Source organism: Synchiropus splendidus, chromosome 11 (genome assembly GCF_027744825.2).
Source record: "Synchiropus splendidus isolate RoL2022-P1 chromosome 11, RoL_Sspl_1.0, whole genome shotgun sequence".
Taxonomy (NCBI): Eukaryota; Metazoa; Chordata; class Actinopteri; order Syngnathiformes; family Callionymidae; genus Synchiropus; species Synchiropus splendidus.
This window is the reverse complement of record NC_071344.1, coordinates 5,217,987-5,238,709: the sequence shown is the minus strand read 5'-3', so window position 1 is coordinate 5,238,709 and position 20,723 is coordinate 5,217,987. Positions and strand designations below refer to the sequence as shown.

Genomic DNA, 20,723 nt, shown 5'->3' with positions numbered 1-20,723 from the left:
ACCGTCTGTCGTGCTACAAGGTTTTTACTTTACAAAAAAAGTCCGATGCTCACTTTGCAGAACAGGTGTGCGGCTCTGTTCTGCACCTGTCAAGTCAAGCTGACAGGATCGTTTATTTGTGCCCATCACGTGTTTTCTTTCGTGCTTTGATCTAATCTGTGCAATGTGGCATTTCATGGTAGCACGCAGCACATCATCCTTTTGAAATGAGACGAGCAGGTTCCTGTTTGTTTGAATGTCGCCATGATCACCATGAGCTCAGACTCATTCTCTGCTCCACCTCACGATCATTAAAAATCGTTCTCCTGCAATAAAAAATGTCATTATGAACCACTGACAGAGAAACTATACTACCCCCTGGTGGATAAGCCGTTCCATGCATCATGAGTAAGTAAAAAGACAGTGCGACAGACCAATGACTTTGGAAGTGTTTTATACAAAAAGCAAAAATGTGACAAATCATTCCGTTTTACAACCGAAGCAAAACCGTTGCAGAGATGAGGTATTGATTTTTCTGTTACTTAAAAGACACACGAAGGGTTTGAATTTAGGACAAAACAATTGTCAATGTCAGGCAGAGAAGTGTTCATCATAAAGAAAAGACAAACACACGTTTATTACTTAGTATCACACTTTGGAAGGAAGCGGATGACACTTGCCAAGCTTATGGGTAATAACATTTAAAATCCAGTGGGATTACATTAAACACAATGAGTGAATACCGTGTTTTCACTGTGTACGTATGCAGGAAGACTTGCACTGAAAATCATGGAGTCGTCATGACTTATAAAATTGATTCACATAATTACAATACTGTAATGTAAAAAGCGCTTCATCAGTGTTTACCTCACACCAACACGAGTTCTTATAAGGAAAGAACAAATGGGTTTTAGTCCTTGATCAGAGCCTCTGGATGGAGCCTAAATTTTTGCTTTCTGAAGATTAGAATTTGGAAATACATGCATCGTATCCAAGGATAATTGTGACAAGTGACAAGAAGGGCTGCAGTGAAGACCAACAATGGTCAGATTATTCATGCAGGTGTCAGGACATATCTTAAATTTTGCTGTGAAAAGAAATGTATTTTGTTTTGGATCCATCACCAGCATATCACCACTTGTAAGTACAAATGAGATTAATGCTTTAAGGCACTATATTCACTCGATTGTGAAAAGAAACTGATCACAGGCTCAACAGTTATCACTATTAATGCTATGGAAAGTGAGGACGTACAATCAATTGAAGTTTACACCTAGACCAGCAAAGAAACAGACACACACTAAAAATAGCCGACTCCAGATCCAAACAAGGCAGAAAATAGACACATTCAGTATTAAGACACCAGCGTCTCCCAGCCCGTCCCTGCTGGGATTTTAGCTTATTGCAAATGACAGTCACATTTCTAACAGCTGATGAGGGCGTACGATCTGCTGGCGAGTCACCGGCAAACAGAGCTGCTCCTTTGTTCAAGACTCATTACATGGGATTGAATCAGCAGATTCTATTGGCTCATGATTCTTTTCCCAGTAGATGTCTATAGAAAACCTTGACTTGCGCAAGCTTCTCCTGGGCAAAAACGGACATCATTCGTTCTAGTTTTCACGTCACATTTGAAGAGTGACAAATTTCCATTCATTAATTTGCAGCACAAACTAAAAACCGAATCGTTTCCATCGGTGGAATCTGAATAATGCTGATATCTGGTAAAATAAATATGATAGTTTCATATAAATAAGAGAATCCATCCACTGACATGATCCAGGGTGAGTGGCTGCGATGGGTTTCACTCCAGTGACAGGCCTTTCTATGAAGGGCTGAGGCAGATTGTGACTTCTTGTCACGTTTCTTTCTAGGCAATGAGAACCGGCTCCAACTGGCAACAGGATACCAAGACTAGATCCCTCACCACTTCATGCGTTGGTGCAGGAGGAACGTAATACAAGACTGATCTGGCAAGAATGTCAGCAAATAAACATTCTGTAAACATCCGTCAGCATAAAAAAAGTGAGCACGCTACACATTTGGTATTGCTCAGGGGTAGAAAAGTACCCGAAATGTGGCAACTAAAATAGATGGTGGCAACACTCAAGCGTGTCCCTTGTCACTCACAAATATATTAAAATCCGAATCAATATCACCTTGCTTAAATGGCAGGCTCAGAGTGACGGAGTACCGGATGACTTTCTTTGGCGTTTTTTCCAGACATGCCTCGCTCGCAGGAAAACAGCGGACCATAAAGGGAGAGGACGTCTGCCTAGTTTGGCCACAAAGAACCACTCAAGACCAGGAAATAAGCAAGTCATGACAGAGATAAGACGGTGCAGTGGAGAGGAATTATAAAAGAAAGACTTTAGGAATAAAACTTAAATCTCTTGGTTGGATCAACAAAGAATTGCTAGCCCATTTTTTTTTACGTTTTTTGACCTATTATTCGCTTGAAACCCTTGGTAAGTCACCACTGCTCCACATTGTCCATGTAGTCCTCCATGGTAGCATTATCCCCCAGGTCCCACCAGTCTGGCAGCAGCGCTTCAGCCTCCTCCTCCGTCTTCCTCCCCTGTTGCTCCTCAGCGCCCACACTGTGTTTTTCAGGTGTTTCCGTGGGCTTGGCTTGACGCGCCTGCTTCGGCGTCAGCCTTTCACGCAGCCGCCTCCTTTCCTGCTGCCGCCTCTCTCTGGCCCGTCTGCGCTCCAGCTGTCTGGTCACCTGGAAGCGCTGCAGGAACAGGTCGCGCGCGTACTCGTACAGCTCAACGTCCCACTGGTTGAGCTGGCGAATTCTGCGTTGGGTCTCAGGTGGGACCTCCACGCTGGACGCTCGCGTGCCATTGAGCTGGGTGAATGGCGCGATGAACTCCAAGTTAAAGGTTCGCTCGAACAAATACTGCGTCTTGCGCTGATACTCGGTGAGTCCGAAGAAGGCCATCCCACGGAGGTTGCGCTTGGCACTCTCCAGAAGAACCCCCCAGCGCTCGTCCTCGCTCATGGCTGACACGTTGTAGCAGCCCACCAGGCTGAGATCCGCCAGCATGCGTGTCTGTCGGTTACTGGCCAGGTTGTAAGGACAGTCCATGAACTCTTGTAAGGAGCAACCAGACCAGTCGTCTCCTGGGTAGCAGCTGGGGAGCTCCGACAGCGTCGGCGAGCGGCCATCACACACATGTAAAGAGGCCTTCCAAGTTGCTCCTCGCTGCACATGGCGCCACTCGCTCAGGTACCGTGACACCGGATCTCTCAGGATGGTGATGTAGTAATAGTTCCTACTTGAGATAAAGAAACAGAGAAGAGGCAGGACATTAGACTTGAACCTGATGTAGCAAGCTTTAAGGGCAGTTAGTCAAAGCAATTCATAGTTTATGTAAGAGAAGGAGCCTATTGCAGTAGCTGTATAACCCTGTTAACACAATTGATCCAATTGAAGTTGCACAGATCATAACAGCTTGACTCAAGATTTTTTGATCAGTCAGTATTGTTTTTAACATGAATCACAACAAGACTTGATATCTTCTTCAGCAACTGGATATTTATGTCAAAATTCATTTAGTTAAGTTAAAAAGGCCATTTTTTTGCGATTAATGCGTGTGCCTTTTGAATGACCCCTCCATGGACGATCAGGAAGTAGAGAGCAGTAGGGACGAGGGTGGAGATTTTCAGGCTTTTGAATGGCAAATGTAGTATTTAAGGCATGTGCAGTCACCATTCCATTCTGGTCTTTGTGATCAACACTTCCACATTAACAGAATCAAATCTCTCAAAGCACAATTCTTCCCAATCTCTTCACCTACCTGGGCAGGTTTCTGGGGGCCTCCCGTGAATCCATGCGTGATGGGACGCATCTTGTCAGCTCGGTCCAGTCGGCATGAAGACCACAACTCCATCCGGTGGAGAAGCGAGAGAAGAGCCAGGTTTCTTTCTTACCCGGCCGGTAACATGTACACTTCTTCTGACCTGCATGACACTCACAGGGTCTCTCCAGTTGGATGTTCCTCACCAGGTGCCGACCAAACGTGGTACCGCCAGTCTTCTGGATGTGCAGAAACACGATCACGTCATCTCCCTTGATGTTAAAGTCCACAGCACGGTACAAGTCAGCTCTGGAGAAGTTGAATCGAGGCACAAATCGGACCAGGGCGCCGTCTTCTGCCATGTATGGGTCTTTCTGGAGGACATCCTGGGCATCACTGGAGGTCCGACCTGAGCTGTCAGCTTTGAACCAGGAGCCCAGCTGGTGCAGCATCTCACACTCGGACTTGCTCGGGCAAACATACTGGACCATGATGACGCCGAAGAGCAGCACCATGAGCAGGACGACCAGCAGCCTGTGGTGGCTGCCGCCGCCGCTGGACTTCTCATCCATCTCCCCGGGTCGGATAGAAAAACATCACTCGGCCAGTCTCGTACCTTTCACCCCGTCGAGGCAGCGCTGGCTGGAGCGAAAGCGACAACAATGCAGCAGCTCGGTGGCTAACATTAGCATTTCAGCGGGACCAACAGAAAAGTCGGAAACGCCCGGTATTCAAAAATGCAGTCCCAAACCCGGTCAGTGAGCAGCGAACACGCCGACGTCTGATATAATCTCGTACGGGATTATATTCCTGGGGGGGATATTAATCTGACGCTTCCTCTCGCGTCGATTGTTGACCTTTCTTCCCAGCATTCCCTGCGCTTGATTTTTCGAGTTGTATGACGTCATCGCAGGGCTCTTGGGTGGGGAAAGGATTCATTCGCCTCCACTTTTCTTCACAGAAATTATATATATATATATATATATATATATATATATATATATATATATATATATATATATATATATATATATATATATATATATATATATATATGTGCGTGTGTGTGTGTGTGTGTGTGTGTGTGTGTGTGTGTGTGTGTCTAAAAAGGCAACTAAAGCGCATTGAATTGAAGCACACTGCCAGGTTAAAGTATATAATTAAAATTCGTCGATGAAACTGAAATACATGAAGATTTTTTTTGTGACGCCCTCTTTCTTTTTGTTGAGCAATTACACTTCTTGGTAAAAGCGTGAGGAAAACGATGATATTTACACTCCTTTATCAACCGACTCATATCCTGTAACAAACTGCTGATTTAATCCGTTCACGCGTGGAAAGATAACAGAGTGAAGGCTTTTATGTTCGTGAGTGTAATGATCAATGCAAGTTAATATTTGCTCCGAATATTAGATGGGGCTCTGACCTTTAACTGTTGTGCCGCTGGAGATAACCATCATTTCGTTGTTGTTGTTTTGAGTGTTCACACTGTTTTGGCAAATGATTTTGCTAATTTTGCCTAACACGTCAACACGTGACTGTATATTAAATACATTTAATTACAGTGTAGTACACTGTACCATTCGCATCATATAAGCGAAGCCTGGGGCGTGATGACGTAGCCGAAATAGCTCAGTTGGGAGAGCGTCAGACTGAAGATCTGAAGGTCCCTGGTTCAATCCCGGGTTTCGGCATTTTTTGCTGCTCTGTCAAGGCTTGATAGCCGAACAAGTTTACAGCCACAGCAAACGTTTCTAGAATTCCAAGTATGTTGGACGAATTTAGCAGCTGTTGGTTGAGAACCTTCTTACTTCCCCAGTCCCATTTGGCATGTAAACAAGCCGAGAGTTTCAATGCAGACTCAATAAAATGCATTAAAATTTTAAGAAATGTAAAGTTTAATTTTGCACAAATAGTTAGCAACTACAGTATATATTTATATCAGAATTAACACCGGATCTCATATTTTGTGTTCAAAGAAATTGACGTCAGGGCATACGTCACCATTTACGCAAAGATCGTTTATAAAAGGAGACTTCCGTATTATTATTATTATATGCGGACAAGAAATTGCCGTGTGTGTACACTTTTTCAAATTTTAACATTCCCCTGCTTTTTAACAGGCTACATACATGTATACCAGACACTTCACGACAGTGAATGTTACCACATGTGATCTGAATTTCCCCTCAGGCCCTCGGTTTAGCTTTTTTTTGCGGTCGTTGAAAAGAGAACAGAGTGAGACGTCTGTGCATCTTTTGACATCATGCTACGTGACGGTTGGAATGCGCGTTCATGAGCCGAGCCCCGCCCTTGTCTCTTTAAAAACGCACGGTCTCGATAGCGGCGGCAGAAATGTGGTGACAGTAGATTTCTTTTTAAGCTCTTTAAAAATCACATTTTCTTTTCTCAACCTTTCTTTAAGCATGGAGCTGCACCGACGGTTGCTGCTTGCGCACTGCGCCGCTCACGCGCTCTCCATGGTGGCGGGCTTGATGGTGGTCGTCCCCATGGCTCTGAACGGCTCAGCCTTCAAAGGCCGCTGCGCGCTCTTCTCCACCGGCTACTGGGCCAAAGTGAGCCCCACACAGTCGACCGGATCAACGTCAGATGCCGGTCAGCTGGTGATCCAGCAGTGGGGTCCCGCGTCCGCCTGCCAGTTCGCTACCTTCGTGGGTATCTTCACGGTGCTGTACGGGGCCGCGCAGGGATGGAGATGCCTCTTCTACCTGCATGGGCGTCATGACGAGTGAGTCGCGCTTGTACTCCGTTAACTTCACTACTATCAGCTGATCCTTGTCAAGGTGATGCCTGCCTGGTCAGTGCTAGCAACGAAGCTTGTTATCAAAACATGAGAGAACAGATGGTTGGCTACTACCTCAACACATTGACCACGCACAAACATCACATTCCATCATGTGTGTCACTCCACAAGTAACACATTTTTGGTTTCATCCTCTTGCCGTTGTTTCAACTCTGACCATGAAAATGCTACTTTTCTTCAACTGCTGTTGTTGCACAGAGTGATCGAAGAAGTAAATAAATAAATAAAACTTGTAAAGTGAGTCAGAAATTAGAATAGATCCTTGAGTAACCCCTAGCTCACATTCAGAGCCAGAACACAAATGTGTGGCCAGTTTATTAGCTTATATCTGTGATTGTTGATATCGGTTTTAAATTGAATCCCCCACAGTTTGCTTCTAATGCTGTAACACTGAAGTTGTCGTCATGTACTCTTCCTATACGTCTCTTTTTGTTTTGACAACAGCACCCTGTTTTCATCTTTCCTGACCGTTCTGCTGAGCGTGTGCGTGCTCTTCCTGTCTGGGGGTGCCAGTGTGATCCTGTCTCTGGGGTTTGACTCCTGGTGTGACACAGTGACTGATGCAAACACAAGATTTCAAAGGTGAGACGACGAATCAGTCAGTCCATTAATCCTTAACATGTTAAGATTAGATTATATAGTCCTTTCATCTCACGTTCAAATGTTTTGGGGACATTATCTTCGGCTAATGCACCTCATTTTAGTTTTACTAACTAATATCTCTTATAGCTCCGCGTGCATCTTAAACTATGAGATGTGTGTAATGATTTCAGATTACATCATCCAATGCAGACCCGTTTTGTGTTCGGTCTCTGCTCTGTCACAGCTGCATGTGACAGCGATCATATCAGTGATTAGTTTATCACGAGGGGTAAAGGAGCTGCCAAGCTTCTGTATCTATGGTGAAAGATGTGAAAAAGAATCACTAATACGTTTATCTTTTCACTGTTCTTTTCAGCTGTGCAGAGGCCCAGTCCGCTGCGCTTCACCTCGATGTAAACACCTCGTCATTTCACACAGATTTCAGCATGGCCCAGGTGAGAAAACACGCGAAATACATGTTAAGTCACAAAATTAATTGAATTATTACATGCCTGTGTCTACTTGGATTGTCCTTATAATGTTATATGTTGAGGTTGTTGCTTGATTATGAAGCGTATTGGAACGATAATGCCCGAGCCGTGTCCCCTGAAATCCTTCAATAATCCGTGACATCCCATGACTTGCAGTGAACTTCTTTTTAAACGGACTTGTTTGTCCCCAGCTCTCTCTCTGGTGTGTGACGGCTCTGTGGCTTGCTCAGTCCATCCTGGCCTTCCTACGTCTCTACCACTCGCACAGCCAGCACATTAGTGGGCCGTGTCTTCCACGAGAGAAGGAGTTGCTGCTGAGACAGAGCCCATCAGAAGTCTCCGCCTCCCCTTCCCTACCACCAGCAACACCAACTCTCTTAGTGTAACTAGCAGGTAGCGTGTGGTGCGTCACTTCCTTTTGGAATGCAGGAGGTCCATCTTTGCACTGTTTGTTGACCTCGCCCTCCTCGTCCAACGGTCACTGCCAAGTGGGATTTGTAGTATATTTTTGTCATCTACATGTGACGCATACATATTCATATGTAACCTTCCTCTTTACTTCTCAAATGTATAAGTACCCTCAACTCTTAATGAGCATGATCGTCACGCCGTTCTCCTTCTTTCATATTGAAATACCAAATATTTGAAAAGTAACCAAAGAGATCATGTTTCAAACTTTAAATTTTTCAAATTTTATTCAGTCCCAAATTAGTAGTTCCTGAATATCTTCCGTGCATAATTCTTCCGTTCGCATAGGTTAATGCTGTCCAGAAATGCATCATTTATGTAGCCAATGGAAGCACTGGGTGGGAGTTCCCCTAGATGTACTGAACATGCATGTTTGTTTACATTTCTAAAGGACATTTTGCACTTTTGTCCTTGTCAGGGAAGGCTGTCTTGTTGACACTCAGATGTACCACTGAAGAGCTTTTATCGGGAAGACTGTGGTTCAGAGTGTGACTGAGTGTTGTTTATCGTGTACATGAAATGGTCTCACTGTGTGAGCATGAACGTTCTCTTATGTGTGTTTTTCCATTCTGCGATCTGATGAAGGTTTTCGCTGTGATGTTGTTTGTGAGGATGCAGCTGCTAGAGGCTATAAGTGAAGCAGACAAATGTGATCAGAGGTTCATCCCTCTGTTAGAGTTGCAGAGCAGATGAATTTCATCTGATGTCTGACAATTTCTTTATCAACAGATGTTTGTGGAGGGGTCAGAAAGAAAGCCAGAATACTTTGTGGAGATGTAAAAGAATGAAGCAAAGTTAATAAAAAAAAATTCTTGTGAATTCTGACCACAGCCGTTGCGATGATGCACAGATGACGGATTAAGAAATCTGAGGAAGAGGAAAGGCTATGTTGTTTTTGCTTCTTTTTACTTTGTTTACCTTTTGTACATCATTATTTTCCTATTGCCAAATAAAACAATCCAAATATGTCTCTCCTTTAATATTTTTTGTCCTACATGTTTGTTTTATGATAGGCTTGAAATGTTGAAATAATCTATTAATTAGTCGGGCTTATGATGATATACATTTTAGCATGTAGTTTGCCCACGATTTAGAATCACTTGTTAAACTCCATATGATTATAATGATAGAAAGGAACACGGAACGTAGGCGTCCAAGGTAATAGCACAGATGACCTCCAGGGGCGCTATAAAGTAACGTCACACTCAAAACAGAATTCAAGCATCAGCGAGGAAGTGAAACAGCCAATCAGAACCCGGGGCACCATATTGAACTGTTGTTCCTATTCGAAAACAACTTTCTATTTTAAAAACCCTGCTGTTCTTAATCAACGTTTATCCTCAGCACTAATAATTGCGCTTGACTATGAAGCTAGCGGACATTAAGAAGTTAAAGGTATCCGAGCTACGGACCAGACTTCAGCTAAAAGGACTGGACAGCAAAGGGCTGAAGGCAGAGCTGGTTGGTAGACTCTGGTCAGCTCTGGAGTCTGGACTTACGGATGAATGTCTGGAGCAAGATGCGTCCGAGGTTCAGAATAACGATGAGGATGTCCTCGTGTCCACAGCACAGTTGTCAGCTTCGACTACAGCAACAGCACCGAGTGGACTGGAGAGGAGTCGTGAATACTCGGACACTGGTACTCAGACCGACGCCGTTGAATATCCGTCTCCAACACCAAACTCTGGGTCATTGCCTGGGAGTGAGTGTCCCACGGCGGGTGGAGAACTTGTGAGACCACAGGGAGCTTGTGACCATCACAAAGAAGGCAGAGGAAGAGCTTTCTATGAGTTTAAAGAGGAGATCAGATATAAGAGGTACATTTTCAAACCAAACATGCTGAACAACTGCTGCTTCTGGGGTTGGGGAAAGGCTATCCAGAGTAGTACTGGAAAAGGTTTCTATTCAAAATATAAACCATGTTTTTTTTCTGAACTAGAACCAAACTAGTGCAGGATCCATTGAGGAAAGAAGTGGAAATTTGGAGTGATCGAGATAAAGTACAGCTCAATTCACGTGAGTGAAATTGTTGTACACGAGCAGATTTAATTGTAACTTCCTCACTGTTTGTTTTTTTATCCCCCTGCAGACGATGCTCATCTTCACTTTGAAGTGGGTCCTGATGGATCGAGTGGCTGGCCGAGATTCTGGGACCGGTTTCCTCTCCTGTGGTCTGGCTGCCGACTCAGTCATGGCGTGGCACAGGGCTGGGTGGGATTTGAGGTGAGAGTGGAGAGGAAGTTGTCGATCGCACAGATGGGGGCCCCAGAGAGAAGTGAATCCTGCGGCATGAGAGTCGGCTGGTCTGTCGCTGACAGCTGTTTGTTGCTGGGTAAGTACTAGTAGCTGACGTCATTGAACATTTATTTTTGACTTTTCACAGTAGCTTCTCTGAAATGTTCCAGGTGAAGAGGAGTTTTCGTTTGCTTATGATGCAACTGGTGAAAAGGTTTCAGGGGGAAAGTCTGAAGAATTTGGTGAACAATATTCAGAAGGGGACATTATAGGCTGTTATGTAGTAAGTGTCTCTTTTACCATGAACGTAGCACATCACATACAGTGTTTTATTTAAATCTCCTTCTTCACATCCACAGTCATTTTCAGATGTTATTCAGTTCTCATTCCACAAAAATGGACATTTCATGGGTAATGCCTTTTCTGTGGACTCGTCAAGGCTGCTGGGACATGCTCTGTTCCCCCATGTCTTATGTAAGAACTGCTATGTTAAGTTTAACCTGGACCCTAATGGCCCGCCCTGGTACCCAACACCACAAGGCTTTACTTCACTGGTGACACTTCCTGCTGAACAGAGAGTAACTGCTGCATCAGCTACGAATGACAGTGCAGTGTGTGAGGTGCGTTTCATTTAAAATAACGTCAAAAATGTTCATTTCCCAATCCACTATTTTTTCTTATTCCACCTTTTGTTATCAAAGATGGTGTTGTTGGTGGGCCTGCCTGGTTCTGGGAAGAGCCGATGGGCTCGGTCTCACATGCAGGAGCACCCGGAGAAACACTTTCAACTGTTGGGTACAGAGGAGCTGCTGTCATGTATGATGGTGAGTCGGAGACAATGAAGAGTACATCACCTCTGTGATGTTAATGCATCGTCTGTGTTCAGAATGCAGAGCAGAGGGAGCTCCAACTTCAGCAGGCGGCACAGTGTTTGACGGAGCTCATCAAAGTAGCGGCTTCTACACCGGGAAACTACATACTTGACCAGGTAATATCATATATTGGTTGAATCAGAGTCTTGGTGGTTGCAAATGTGGCATATTTAGAGTCATCTTGAAACAAATATATAGCCAGCATTGTGCTTTTTAAATTTTTTTCAGTGCAACACTCTGTTCTCTGCTCGATGCTACAAGTTGCAGCTGTTTAAAGGCTTCAGGCGGCGTGTGGTGGTGATATTCCCTTCTACAGAGCAGTGGAGGAAAAGGCTCGCTGAGCAGCAGAGACAAGATGGCGAGCAAATCCCTCACACAGACTTGCTCAAACTGCAAGGTACAGAATGCACTCCTCATGCCAATCAACAGTGCTGAACTGCTGTACATTTCCCTCAAATTCTGAAATATTTGATCTTTATTTCCAGTTAGCTGCAGTCTTCCAGAGCAGCAGGACGACTTGATGGATGAGCTGCAGTACATAGAGCTGTCACAGGAGGCAGCACAGTCCCTCCTGCAGGAGTGTAAAGATGAAGCACACAGACTGCTGCCCCCTGTTCCCATTCAGGTTAAGAAGAAGCCCAAAATCCGCAAACGGCCGCACCCTTACGGCTGCTCTTATTCTGGTTGGACACAGTGGAATCAAGGTAGCGTCCACAATATTGAAACTACTTTTGGGGACTTTGATGACTATTTTTTTGGTTTGTTTCTTTCATTTGCTAAGGATGGAGTGAGGCAAAATCCAACCAGCAACCATGGAGCCAGCCACCTGGATATGTGAGTGATGACCTACATTTTTCTGATGGTTGTCACAGAAATGTCTGCACACCACAAAGATGACCAAAAATAATGTGTCTTTTTCAGTGGAGTTTGCCTTACCCAGGACAGAGCATCAACTACAACAACTGGAGTTTCGGCAGGTAGTTACGGAGGAAGCTAGAAGCATGACAATATGCAATGATATTGCACTACCAGCTGTGGCGGACTATCAGTGTTTTCAAGTATCAATACCTTTGTTTACAAGATTTGTACAAATTTTATTTTTTTTAATATTTTCTCTTCAAAACAATGTGCTAAAATACAATTCTCTGGAGTTAAACTTGTACGTCACTGGTTTGTCGAGCAGACGTTTCTCTGTCGGGTCGGACCTTCTGAAAAAGCAGAACTGCTCCTTTTGCTGAAGGACACATCTCCGCCCACAGTGGAATGTTCAAGTCCAGATGCAACATCTCCTGAAACAATACACACATATTTCATGTGTACTGATATGTATTTTTTAAATTAGGTTTGTGTGAGAGCTCAGTTGTCCGTGTCACCACACAATGCAATATTTGAATGCAGCAATCGGAGGAATTTGTCACAGATTAATTTGTGTCAGAGATTTTTTCAAATAAAAACAAAGGAGCTATCAGGCTGCCTAGAGTCTTTCCTTAAGGAGGCCTTCACCCTGCCATGACCATCCTGAGCTCAGTGTCACATAACTTGAAACAAACCTAATATTCTTTCTGAGTTGATGCAGTTATTGTGTAAATGATGTATTTTTACATCCAGAACTGCTAAAGGACATGAACTCATTTAGTCACACTTGGGAAATCTAATCTCTCAATATTTCAGTTTTTCCCCAAACAAATATATCCTGTCTCTCTACATAATTATATTTCCCCTCATCTTTTTAACCTACTTTTTTTCAAAGTATATTTTCCCGATAATACAACATCATGTTTCCATACTTCAATCATCATCACGTATCATTTTGATATATTGTCCAGAATTTTATATATATATATATATATATATATATATATATATATATATATATATATATATATATATATATATATATATATATATTTTTTTTTTTTTTTTTTTTCCATATAACCCATTCCCTTGTAACAGTTATTTGTATTTTTATATGACTTCATTGGGAGATCCTGGGAAACACTATATTTGTAGTAATATATTATTTTCCTATAAAATAATCCATTTGGAACCATTTTGATTCAATAAAACATCACAACATCATTTCAATAAATCACTCAGATTAAGATTATTCACACCAGCATGTTAGATGCAAAAGCAAACCAGTGAATTTTTCTGTCATCCGTCCTTTACCCCTGTTGTGATGAAGACGATGTCGGTGGACTCGTGGGCTTCGGCTCCTCCCTGCCAGTACAGCGTTCTAACTTCATCAGATGTTAGTGAGCAGCTGCAAACACGGAGATGTCAAAACCAAAAACCTGATTTCTTTAACAAACAATTCAAGCAAAAGCTCACATTGCTTGACATATTTCCATGTGCTTATTCATGACTATGGTTTTCTCAGAGGGGTTTTGTAGTGATGCCTGCGAGCAGACTTCAGCTAAATTATAACATGGAAATGAACAAGCATCCTGACCCATGTGTCCCCGCTAGACCTGTGCATGTGAAAGCGAGTGTGTTTCAGTCTGTTTATGTGGATTCTGCTGGAACTGCTGTGTTCGCCCCAGTGTAAGTCACCTGACGTGGAACTCTGCGCTGGGTCTGCCGGCGCTGGTGTGATTCAGAGCCACTCCCATCAAAACAGGCTCGCCAAGGAACTGGAGAGGAACGTTCACCTGGAGAGGGGAAAAAAGAGAGAGGGCTTCTACTGAAGGTGGCTGCTGATAAAAAGAAGGTCTAATGAAACATGTAAATTTAGGGGGCAGAATTTGACTATTTCTGAAAAAGGCCCTTTTCTTTCCTCAAGATCCCACGAGAAGTTTAAAAGTGCTTATTCATGCAGCATGACTTGACATACAAAGTGGGGCAAAGGTTCAGAAACACACCTAGAAAACAATTCACTTTATTGCCCCAGATTGCTGTGAAATCACTTTTTTTGTTTGATTTCCCAAACAGTTCTCTGTCATGGTCAGGTGTGCTCTAAACCACAGTGTGACACCCTTATTGCCTCGCAATATAAAAATAAAATGACACCCAGACACTGTCTTGCAACAGGCTGAGTACTTTCATCCAGCAGATTCATCCTCTCATGATCAATACACAGCAGCTTCAGTCACTTCTCTTGGCAGGCTCACTTTAAAGCGGTACAAGATCCTCACCTCATCTCTGATCTCCGCGCACACAGAGGAGAATAGCTCTGCCACAACAGCCCCGGGTTTGTGTTGCAGCAGCGTCACTGTGATGCTCTCCTCGCACACTGTCTGACCCAAGCTCTCCAAAACCACCTGAGCAGCACAGCAGCAAGTCAACAGTTCAGAATCAGAATCAGAATCAGAATCAGAATCAAATTTATTGCCATGGTCAGTGGGGAGCCCACTGACTAGGAAAGTGCCTTGGAATAAAGTGCAACAAAAATAAGTTAAAAAAAAAAATAAATAAAAAAAAAAAAAAATAAAAAAAATAAAAAAATAAAAAAAAAAAATAAAAAAAAAAAATAAATAAATAAATAAATAAATAAATAAATAAAATAAAATAAATAGAATAACATAACAACAAGGCTGTTCACGAATTTAACAATCTGACGGCCGAGGGGAAGAAGCTGTTCCTGTGACGGGAGGTTCTGGTCTGGATGGACCGTAGCCTCCTGCCAGAGGGAAGAGGAACAAACAGTCCATGTCCAGGGTGAGAAGGGTCGGCTCTGATCCGACCTGCACGTCTCTGGGTCCTAGAGACATACAGGTCCTGAAGAGGTGGCAGGCTGCAACCGATCACCTTCTCAGCAGAACGTACGATGCGCTGCAGTCTGCTCTTGTCCCTGGAGGTGGCACTGTTGTACCAGACGGTGATAGAGGAGGTGAGGATGGACTGGATGATGGCCGTGTAGAACTCCACCAGCAACTTCGTCGGCAGTCGTAGTTTTCGTAGCTGCCTCAGAAAGAACATTCTCTGCTGGGCCTTCCTGATGAGGGACCTGATGGTTGGCTCCCATTTGAGGTCCTCAGTGATGGTGGTTCCCAGGAAGCAGAAGGAGTCTACAATAGGTATAGGTGAACCAGCCAAAATGAGAGGGGACAGAGGAGCTGTTACTCTTCTGAAGTCCATGACCATCTCCACTGTCTTCTGAGCGTTGAGCTCCAGGTTGTTGTGGCTGCACCAAGACACCAGCCGCTCCACCTCCCTCCTGTAAGCCGACTCATCTCCATCTGAGATGAGCCCGATGATGGTGGTGTCGTCCGCAAACTTGATCAGCTTCACGGACTCGTGGCTGGAGGTGCAGCAGTTAGTGTACAGAGAGAAGAGCCATGGAGAGAGAACACAGCCCTGAGGAGACCCGATGTTGAGGGTCCGAGTGTCAGAGACAGTCGTCCCCAGCCGCACACGCTGACTCCGGCTGGTCAGGAAGTCTGTAATCCATCTGCAGAGGGAGTCAGGCACGTCCAGCTGGCGAAGCTTGTCTTCAAGCAGAGCTGGAAGAATTGTATTAAAGGCAGAGCTGAAGTCCACAAACAGGATCCTGGCATAGGTTCCTGGGGAGTCCAGATGCTCCAGAACGAAATGAAGGGCCTGGTTCACTGCATCGTCCACAGATCTGTTGGCTCTGTAGGCAAACTGCAATGAGTCCAGGTGAGAAACAGTGATGGACTTCAGGTGAGAGAGAACCAGGCGCTCAAAGGACTTCATGACCACAGACGTCAGTGCCACCGGTCTGTAGTCATTCAGTCCTGTGATCCTGGTCTTCTTGGGAACAGGGATGATAGTGGTGGACTTAAAGCAGGCAGGTACATGACAGGACACCAAGGAAGCATTGAAGATGTCCGTGAACACTGGAGCCAGCTCAGCAGCACAATGATTCAGGATGGCAGGGGAAACTCTGTCCGGACCTGCCGCCTTCCGAAGGTTCAGCCTCCTGAACTGAGTGCGCACGTCTTGCTCCATGATGTCAAGAGAAAGAGGGGGGAGGTGAGGGGGTGGCTCATCAAAAGTGACTGTGGTCTTTGCTGTCTCAGTGACATCATTGCTCTTAGTTGTGTCACTAAGAGACAGCACAGTCCTTTGTTTTAAAGTGGAACTTGGGGCTGGAGAGACCACAGAGGTGTTGGTGCAAAATGGCTGCTCAAAGCGACAATAGAAGTTGTTGAGGTCCTGTGCAAGAGCGAGGACAGTCTGGACTCCCTCTCACCTTGGGCTCGGGGTGACCTCCAGGAATGTCCAGCAGTCCGCCAGCTTCAGCAACCTTCTGACTCCTCCTGATCAGCACCACCTTTCCATCACTGGTGGACATCACCGCACCTACACCCAGTGGCTGAGCCAGAAGAGCCAGATGGTCCCCAAACTCACTCTCTCCACGCTTGTGAAGCTCATCCACTCGGAGGGACCAGTTGGTGCCCAAATAGTCTTTGTAGCAGGTGAGGCCCAGCCTGAGGGTGAGCAAGGGAACAGCCTCCTCACTCCGGTAGTTATCATCAGAGCTCTCTTTTGGCTGGAGCTCATTGCCTTCACCCTTTTCAGACGCTACTATTGCATTGTCCAGTCGAGCACCAGTTGATTTAGCATGGCTTGACTCAGAGTCTCCTGAACAGAGGAAATGGTGGGATGAAGACGTGTTGAGCGATGAGAACTGGAAGGAGTGAAGTCTAAACTTGGCTCCATTGAACAGCCAGGGCTCCTTGGCCAACCTCTCTGCCCACAAGTGATCGATGTGTCGCTCAAGATCTGCATCTCTGTGCCTGTTAAACCTGAGAGACGGACAGAAACGGGGCATTTTAAAAGCCAAATTTGGGCATATAGGAGAAGGATAACAATACATAACTGAGGGTAATAGGTTTTAATATTTAAATACAATCACAAAATTCTACCTTTCAGATATCTCTACTCGGACTTGAGACTGTCGCAGACCGTGCCAGGCAGCACAGTCCAGCAGCAGAGAGACGTCTCTGTCCATCTTCTTTAACCCCCAAGTTTGACCCCTTTGACAAAGGGAGTAAAGTATCCTACAGAAGAAAAACACTCAAACGCATCAACGCCTAAAACATTCTACCGTGGTCTGCTCGCTCATACGTTTATGAGAAACTAGTTAACCACAATGGAATTGAACTTATTTATCAAATCTACGACACATTCACGAGTTACACCACATCCGTTTTTAAAGCGTCATGAGACAAATATTGTTGGCAAACGAATCATCGGTGAGAACGCGTTTCAACACGCGAGTGTTTACCTTTTTGTTCAACTTGATCCATGAATTATTAACGAATATGCCCAATGAAAACACTAGGCCACGTCAGGTTTACGAATACCACGCCAATAAGACAAGTCCAGAGGAAAAGAATCGCCACTCACCGACCTGACGTGACCGGTGCAACTTACTTCCTCTGTTTCCATCTCAGTCTGCTCACCAGTGGCACCTAGCGGCCAAAGGGAAGTGCAACAGTTTGGTTGGGCTTCGTTTTAAGATGCAGAACAAGCGTATGTATGTCGAGTAGGTCTCATTTCCGGTTTCAAAAACATCCATGTGATTGATAACGTGAGTCTATATTTCACAAATTTAACGTATGAAGCTTTTAAATAAAAATATAATATGGTTACACACCAGTCACTATGACAGAGTTAGGCAGTCAATAAGTGTCGCACTTTTCACCTATTATTTTGAAGATGTGTCTCATTTCCGGCTAGTTGCTTGCATTACATCAAGCTTGATGACTTTGTTGAGTTTATGCAACACAGCTTTCAGGACCGCGATGTTTTAGCGACGACTCCTGCCGGTATGACCTTCGACTCATGATCTGAACTTCTCATGCTTATTCCAAAACGTGTTATCTGTTGTGTCAATCGGTGTTTTGATCGACTGCTTCCTATTGGTTGTTATGGGTGCTAACGCTGACTAGCATTAGCTCGTGTGTACAATAACAGTCAGTCACCGCTCCTGATTCGCTGTTGAGTCAATGACATATACAATTGTTCTTCCACTCGGACTTTTTTACTTGCATCTAAACATGCAATTTAAGTTGTTAAACGTGTTTTTAAGAAACATTTTTTAAGCGTTAACGTTAGTAAAGTGTCCGTGGACCGTGACGTCCTGACGACAACAAAAGTGCAAATGAAGTGGACGTCAACAAAGTTAAATTTAGCGTGTGTTGTCCTCACCTCTGCCGTGGTCCACCGTGTATGGATCACGTCTGGAGGTAGTTGCTGACATCATCACCCTCTCTGACAGCAGACTAACAAGTGAAGGGGAAACGATTCCCATTGATTGTCAACGCTAATCCACCAACTCCAAAACATTTATTGCATTTATTATAGCTCAAGTGTCCTGTACGCTTCTGTTGCCTTTGCTTCTAAACAAAGTCAAAAGCTGTGAAGTAATAATAATCTCCCGAATTGCGAGTGTTGAAGGTGGGTCTACAGATAAAATAAAAAACTGAGTTGAAATGTTAAGAGTCTGTCACAGTGTTATAACAATAATAATAACCATGCTCCCTCATTTGAAGGGTTCAGCTGCTTCCTCTCATCTACTTGGCATTCAACAAATACACAGTCATGCTGGTCAAAGCTCAGCTGCAACTGTGTCAGAGATGCGTGTGGTGCTGCCAGAGTCAACTCCGTCTGCTCTCTCGCAGTGTTGCAAACAGGTACAAACTGAATATAGTGTTCTCACACTGCCGGCGGTGCTTTGTGTGACTGCTTTTCACTCGCCTTCTGTCTTCTAGAAAAGTTGCAAACTACTACGATCTGCTGGGAGTGAAATCCGACGCGTCGTTGGATGAAATAAAAAATGCCTTTTTTGATAAATCTAAAAAGGTAGGTTTCTCTCTTTCATTCAACAGACTTATTTATGTTTGAATCTGCCTCTGTTAAGTTTGCATGTCTGCATGTCCGCACCCCAATTCCTGGTAGAATGAAGCACATTTACTGTAAATGCAGATTGTCATATTTCATGCTGTTGTTGACATAACAAAACATCATCTCAGCCTTGCCTCTTTTTATTTAACTTTAACTGCTGCATAAGTGACTGATAAGAACTGATAAAACCGATAATCTTGGTGTCTTTTACAGCTGCTGTCCAGGCAAAATAGAATAGTGTGTATGAAGTCTTTTATGGTGTATATGTATTTTCTTGTATCTTTTCTTTTCTTCTTATTGTTCTATGTCATAAGGACTCATAACTTTTTGAACCATCATGATGGTAGTATTTTTCAGGTAACAAATGAACATGCCACAAGGGGGCACTGCTTCCCTGTTTTTCCGAACGGTAACGTCTAACCGTTCGTATAGTGTAGTACCAATTAATTTTGACTTATGTAGCAGCAAAAGCCACAGTTTATAAATTAACGTATCAACTTAAAACAAACCGTTATTATTATTTTTTAAATAAAATGCTTTCATCTCGACAGTTGCACCCGGACAGAGACCCATCAGACCCCAGCCTGCACAGCCAGTTTGTGCAACTGAACGAGGCGTACAGCGTGTTGAGTAAAGAGTTGACCAGGAAAGAGTATGATGTCAAGATCAGTTACCCACACAGTGGCAGCCAACCCTTCACATCTACCTCCACTCAGTCTAACCACAGGGCCAGGTGAATAAAGTGGCATCCAATGATTGACACTTGTAAAACGTCTTCACATCGACCTCTCCTGACTCCAGCTCCAGTGCAGCGGCCCAGGACAACATGCGTTACTGGGAACAGTTCCACCATTCTCAAACTCAGGAGATGACTCGAGAGGCATTTGAGAAGAGGCGGCGGAAGAACCTTCGCCTGGTGGGCTACTGCATTCTCACCATGCTGATCAGTATTGGAGCCCACTTGATCTTTTTTAGGTAGGTCACTTTTTTGGGGTTAGGAGCTTCTGCTGATGAACTATTAGCATTATGCTGACTCATATTTTTGTCGTGATTTTAATTTTTAGAAAACTTGAAGAAGTTCACAACAACTTCATGGATGAGAAGGACAGAGTCATCACAGAAATATACAATGAGTCCAAGGAGCGGGCGAGGTCTGTGTTCTTTTTTCAGTGTCTTTAATCTCCCATTTTAGTGGTGTGATTCATGGCCGTAGTATTCCACAGGGTCAACGGTTTTAAGAAACAGACTGAAATCCTGCGGCAGAAGCACGCAGAGTTCCTGGAAAAGTACAAGACTCGCAACGACAAAGGGGAGAAGTAGAGAGTTCTGTCGTCATCCCAGACTGCCTGCAGGTGGAACCAACATGCAGAATGTCTGTGTATTTAAAGAGCGCTGTTTAAACTACCCTGAATGTGATGGCAGAGACACAGACGTGATTATTGTATTGTAGTTCCAGTGCCGATGTGCAATTGATTTTCTTCATAGTACAGTTGGCCATTCCATTTGTGCAACATTTTGTTTCGCAAATAAAGAGAATTCTTCTGCCCACTGACTGCATGACTCAAAGTGGATGAACAAATCAAGGATTGTCGCTTTCATATGCTTCATTGTGGGAAAGTAAAGTGGACAAATAGAAGAGTGCAGAGTGAAA

General features: G+C 44.1%; 5 protein-coding genes and 1 non-coding gene across 14 annotated transcripts; 4 read left to right on the top strand and 2 right to left on the bottom strand.

The window, feature by feature from the left end:
• Window positions 1-435: 435 nt before the first annotated feature.
• On the bottom strand, window positions 436-4,648 carry hs6st2 (heparan sulfate 6-O-sulfotransferase 2). 2 transcript variants are annotated; one of them, XM_053879065.1, is made up of 2 exons: window positions 3,786-4,648; window positions 436-3,263 (listed from the first exon to the last, which is right to left on the bottom strand). In XM_053879065.1, exons 1-2 carry the CDS (start codon window positions 4,355-4,357, stop codon window positions 2,453-2,455), a joined length of 1,383 nt encoding a protein of 460 aa, XP_053735040.1. In that variant the 5' UTR covers window positions 4,358-4,648; the 3' UTR covers window positions 436-2,452. The 2 variants fall into 2 exon arrangements, with proteins under 2 accessions (XP_053735040.1, XP_053735042.1); XM_053879067.1 differs by having other exon boundaries at window positions 436-3,260.
• Window positions 4,649-5,406: 758 nt separating this feature from the next.
• Window positions 5,407-5,479, top strand: trnaf-gaa (transfer RNA phenylalanine (anticodon GAA)). Its single transcript has one exon. It is a non-coding gene; the product is annotated as a tRNA-Phe (tRNA).
• A 376-nt stretch (window positions 5,480-5,855) lies between these two features.
• zgc:153018 (Transmembrane protein 179-like) lies at window positions 5,856-9,106 on the top strand. Of its 3 annotated transcripts, none has more exons than XM_053879434.1 (5): window positions 5,856-5,862; window positions 6,211-6,534; window positions 7,054-7,191; window positions 7,568-7,646; window positions 7,874-9,106. In XM_053879434.1, the coding sequence occupies exons 2-5, from the start codon at window positions 6,212-6,214 to the stop codon at window positions 8,066-8,068; spliced, it is 735 nt and encodes a 244-aa protein (XP_053735409.1). In that variant the 5' UTR covers window positions 5,856-5,862; window position 6,211; the 3' UTR covers window positions 8,069-9,106. The 3 variants fall into 3 exon arrangements, with proteins under 3 accessions (XP_053735409.1, XP_053735408.1, XP_053735407.1); XM_053879433.1 differs by lacking the exon at window positions 5,856-5,862 and having other exon boundaries at window positions 5,875-6,534; window positions 7,874-8,075; window positions 8,880-9,106; XM_053879432.1 differs by lacking the exon at window positions 5,856-5,862 and having other exon boundaries at window positions 5,876-6,534.
• A 280-nt stretch (window positions 9,107-9,386) lies between these two features.
• si:ch211-107m4.1 (heterogeneous nuclear ribonucleoprotein U-like protein 2) lies at window positions 9,387-12,700 on the top strand. 2 transcript variants are annotated; one of them, XM_053879573.1, is made up of 11 exons: window positions 9,387-9,967; window positions 10,090-10,166; window positions 10,240-10,482; window positions 10,556-10,668; window positions 10,745-11,005; window positions 11,087-11,209; window positions 11,272-11,373; window positions 11,486-11,654; window positions 11,743-11,961; window positions 12,039-12,091; window positions 12,179-12,700. In XM_053879573.1, exons 1-11 carry the CDS (start codon window positions 9,516-9,518, stop codon window positions 12,236-12,238), a joined length of 1,872 nt encoding a protein of 623 aa, XP_053735548.1. In that variant the 5' UTR covers window positions 9,387-9,515; the 3' UTR covers window positions 12,239-12,700. The 2 variants fall into 2 exon arrangements, with proteins under 2 accessions (XP_053735548.1, XP_053735549.1); XM_053879574.1 differs by having other exon boundaries at window positions 11,743-11,962; window positions 12,070-12,091.
• Window positions 11,873-18,471, bottom strand: nudt22 (nudix (nucleoside diphosphate linked moiety X)-type motif 22). 2 transcript variants are annotated; one of them, XM_053879575.1, is made up of 8 exons: window positions 18,377-18,471; window positions 17,451-17,637; window positions 17,089-17,223; window positions 16,413-16,968; window positions 14,392-14,517; window positions 13,811-13,908; window positions 13,427-13,520; window positions 11,873-12,546 (listed from the first exon to the last, which is right to left on the bottom strand). In XM_053879575.1, exons 3-8 carry the CDS (start codon window positions 17,172-17,174, stop codon window positions 12,409-12,411), a joined length of 1,098 nt encoding a protein of 365 aa, XP_053735550.1. In that variant the 5' UTR covers window positions 17,175-17,223; window positions 17,451-17,637; window positions 18,377-18,471; the 3' UTR covers window positions 11,873-12,408. The 2 variants fall into 2 exon arrangements, with proteins under 2 accessions (XP_053735550.1, XP_053735551.1); XM_053879576.1 differs by having other exon boundaries at window positions 17,573-17,637; window positions 18,377-18,391.
• dnajc4 (DnaJ (Hsp40) homolog, subfamily C, member 4) lies at window positions 16,321-20,639 on the top strand. Of its 4 annotated transcripts, none has more exons than XM_053879581.1 (7): window positions 16,321-16,638; window positions 18,721-18,861; window positions 18,940-19,030; window positions 19,624-19,805; window positions 19,874-20,047; window positions 20,137-20,223; window positions 20,286-20,639. In XM_053879581.1, the coding sequence occupies exons 2-7, from the start codon at window positions 18,770-18,772 to the stop codon at window positions 20,308-20,310; spliced, it is 651 nt and encodes a 216-aa protein (XP_053735556.1). In that variant the 5' UTR covers window positions 16,321-16,638; window positions 18,721-18,769; the 3' UTR covers window positions 20,311-20,639. The 4 variants fall into 4 exon arrangements, with proteins under 4 accessions (XP_053735556.1, XP_053735553.1, XP_053735554.1 ...); XM_053879578.1 differs by having other exon boundaries at window positions 16,323-16,638; window positions 20,296-20,638; XM_053879579.1 differs by lacking the exon at window positions 16,321-16,638 and adding an exon at window positions 17,918-17,994 and having other exon boundaries at window positions 20,296-20,637.
• The last annotated feature ends 84 nt before the right edge of the window (window positions 20,640-20,723 follow it).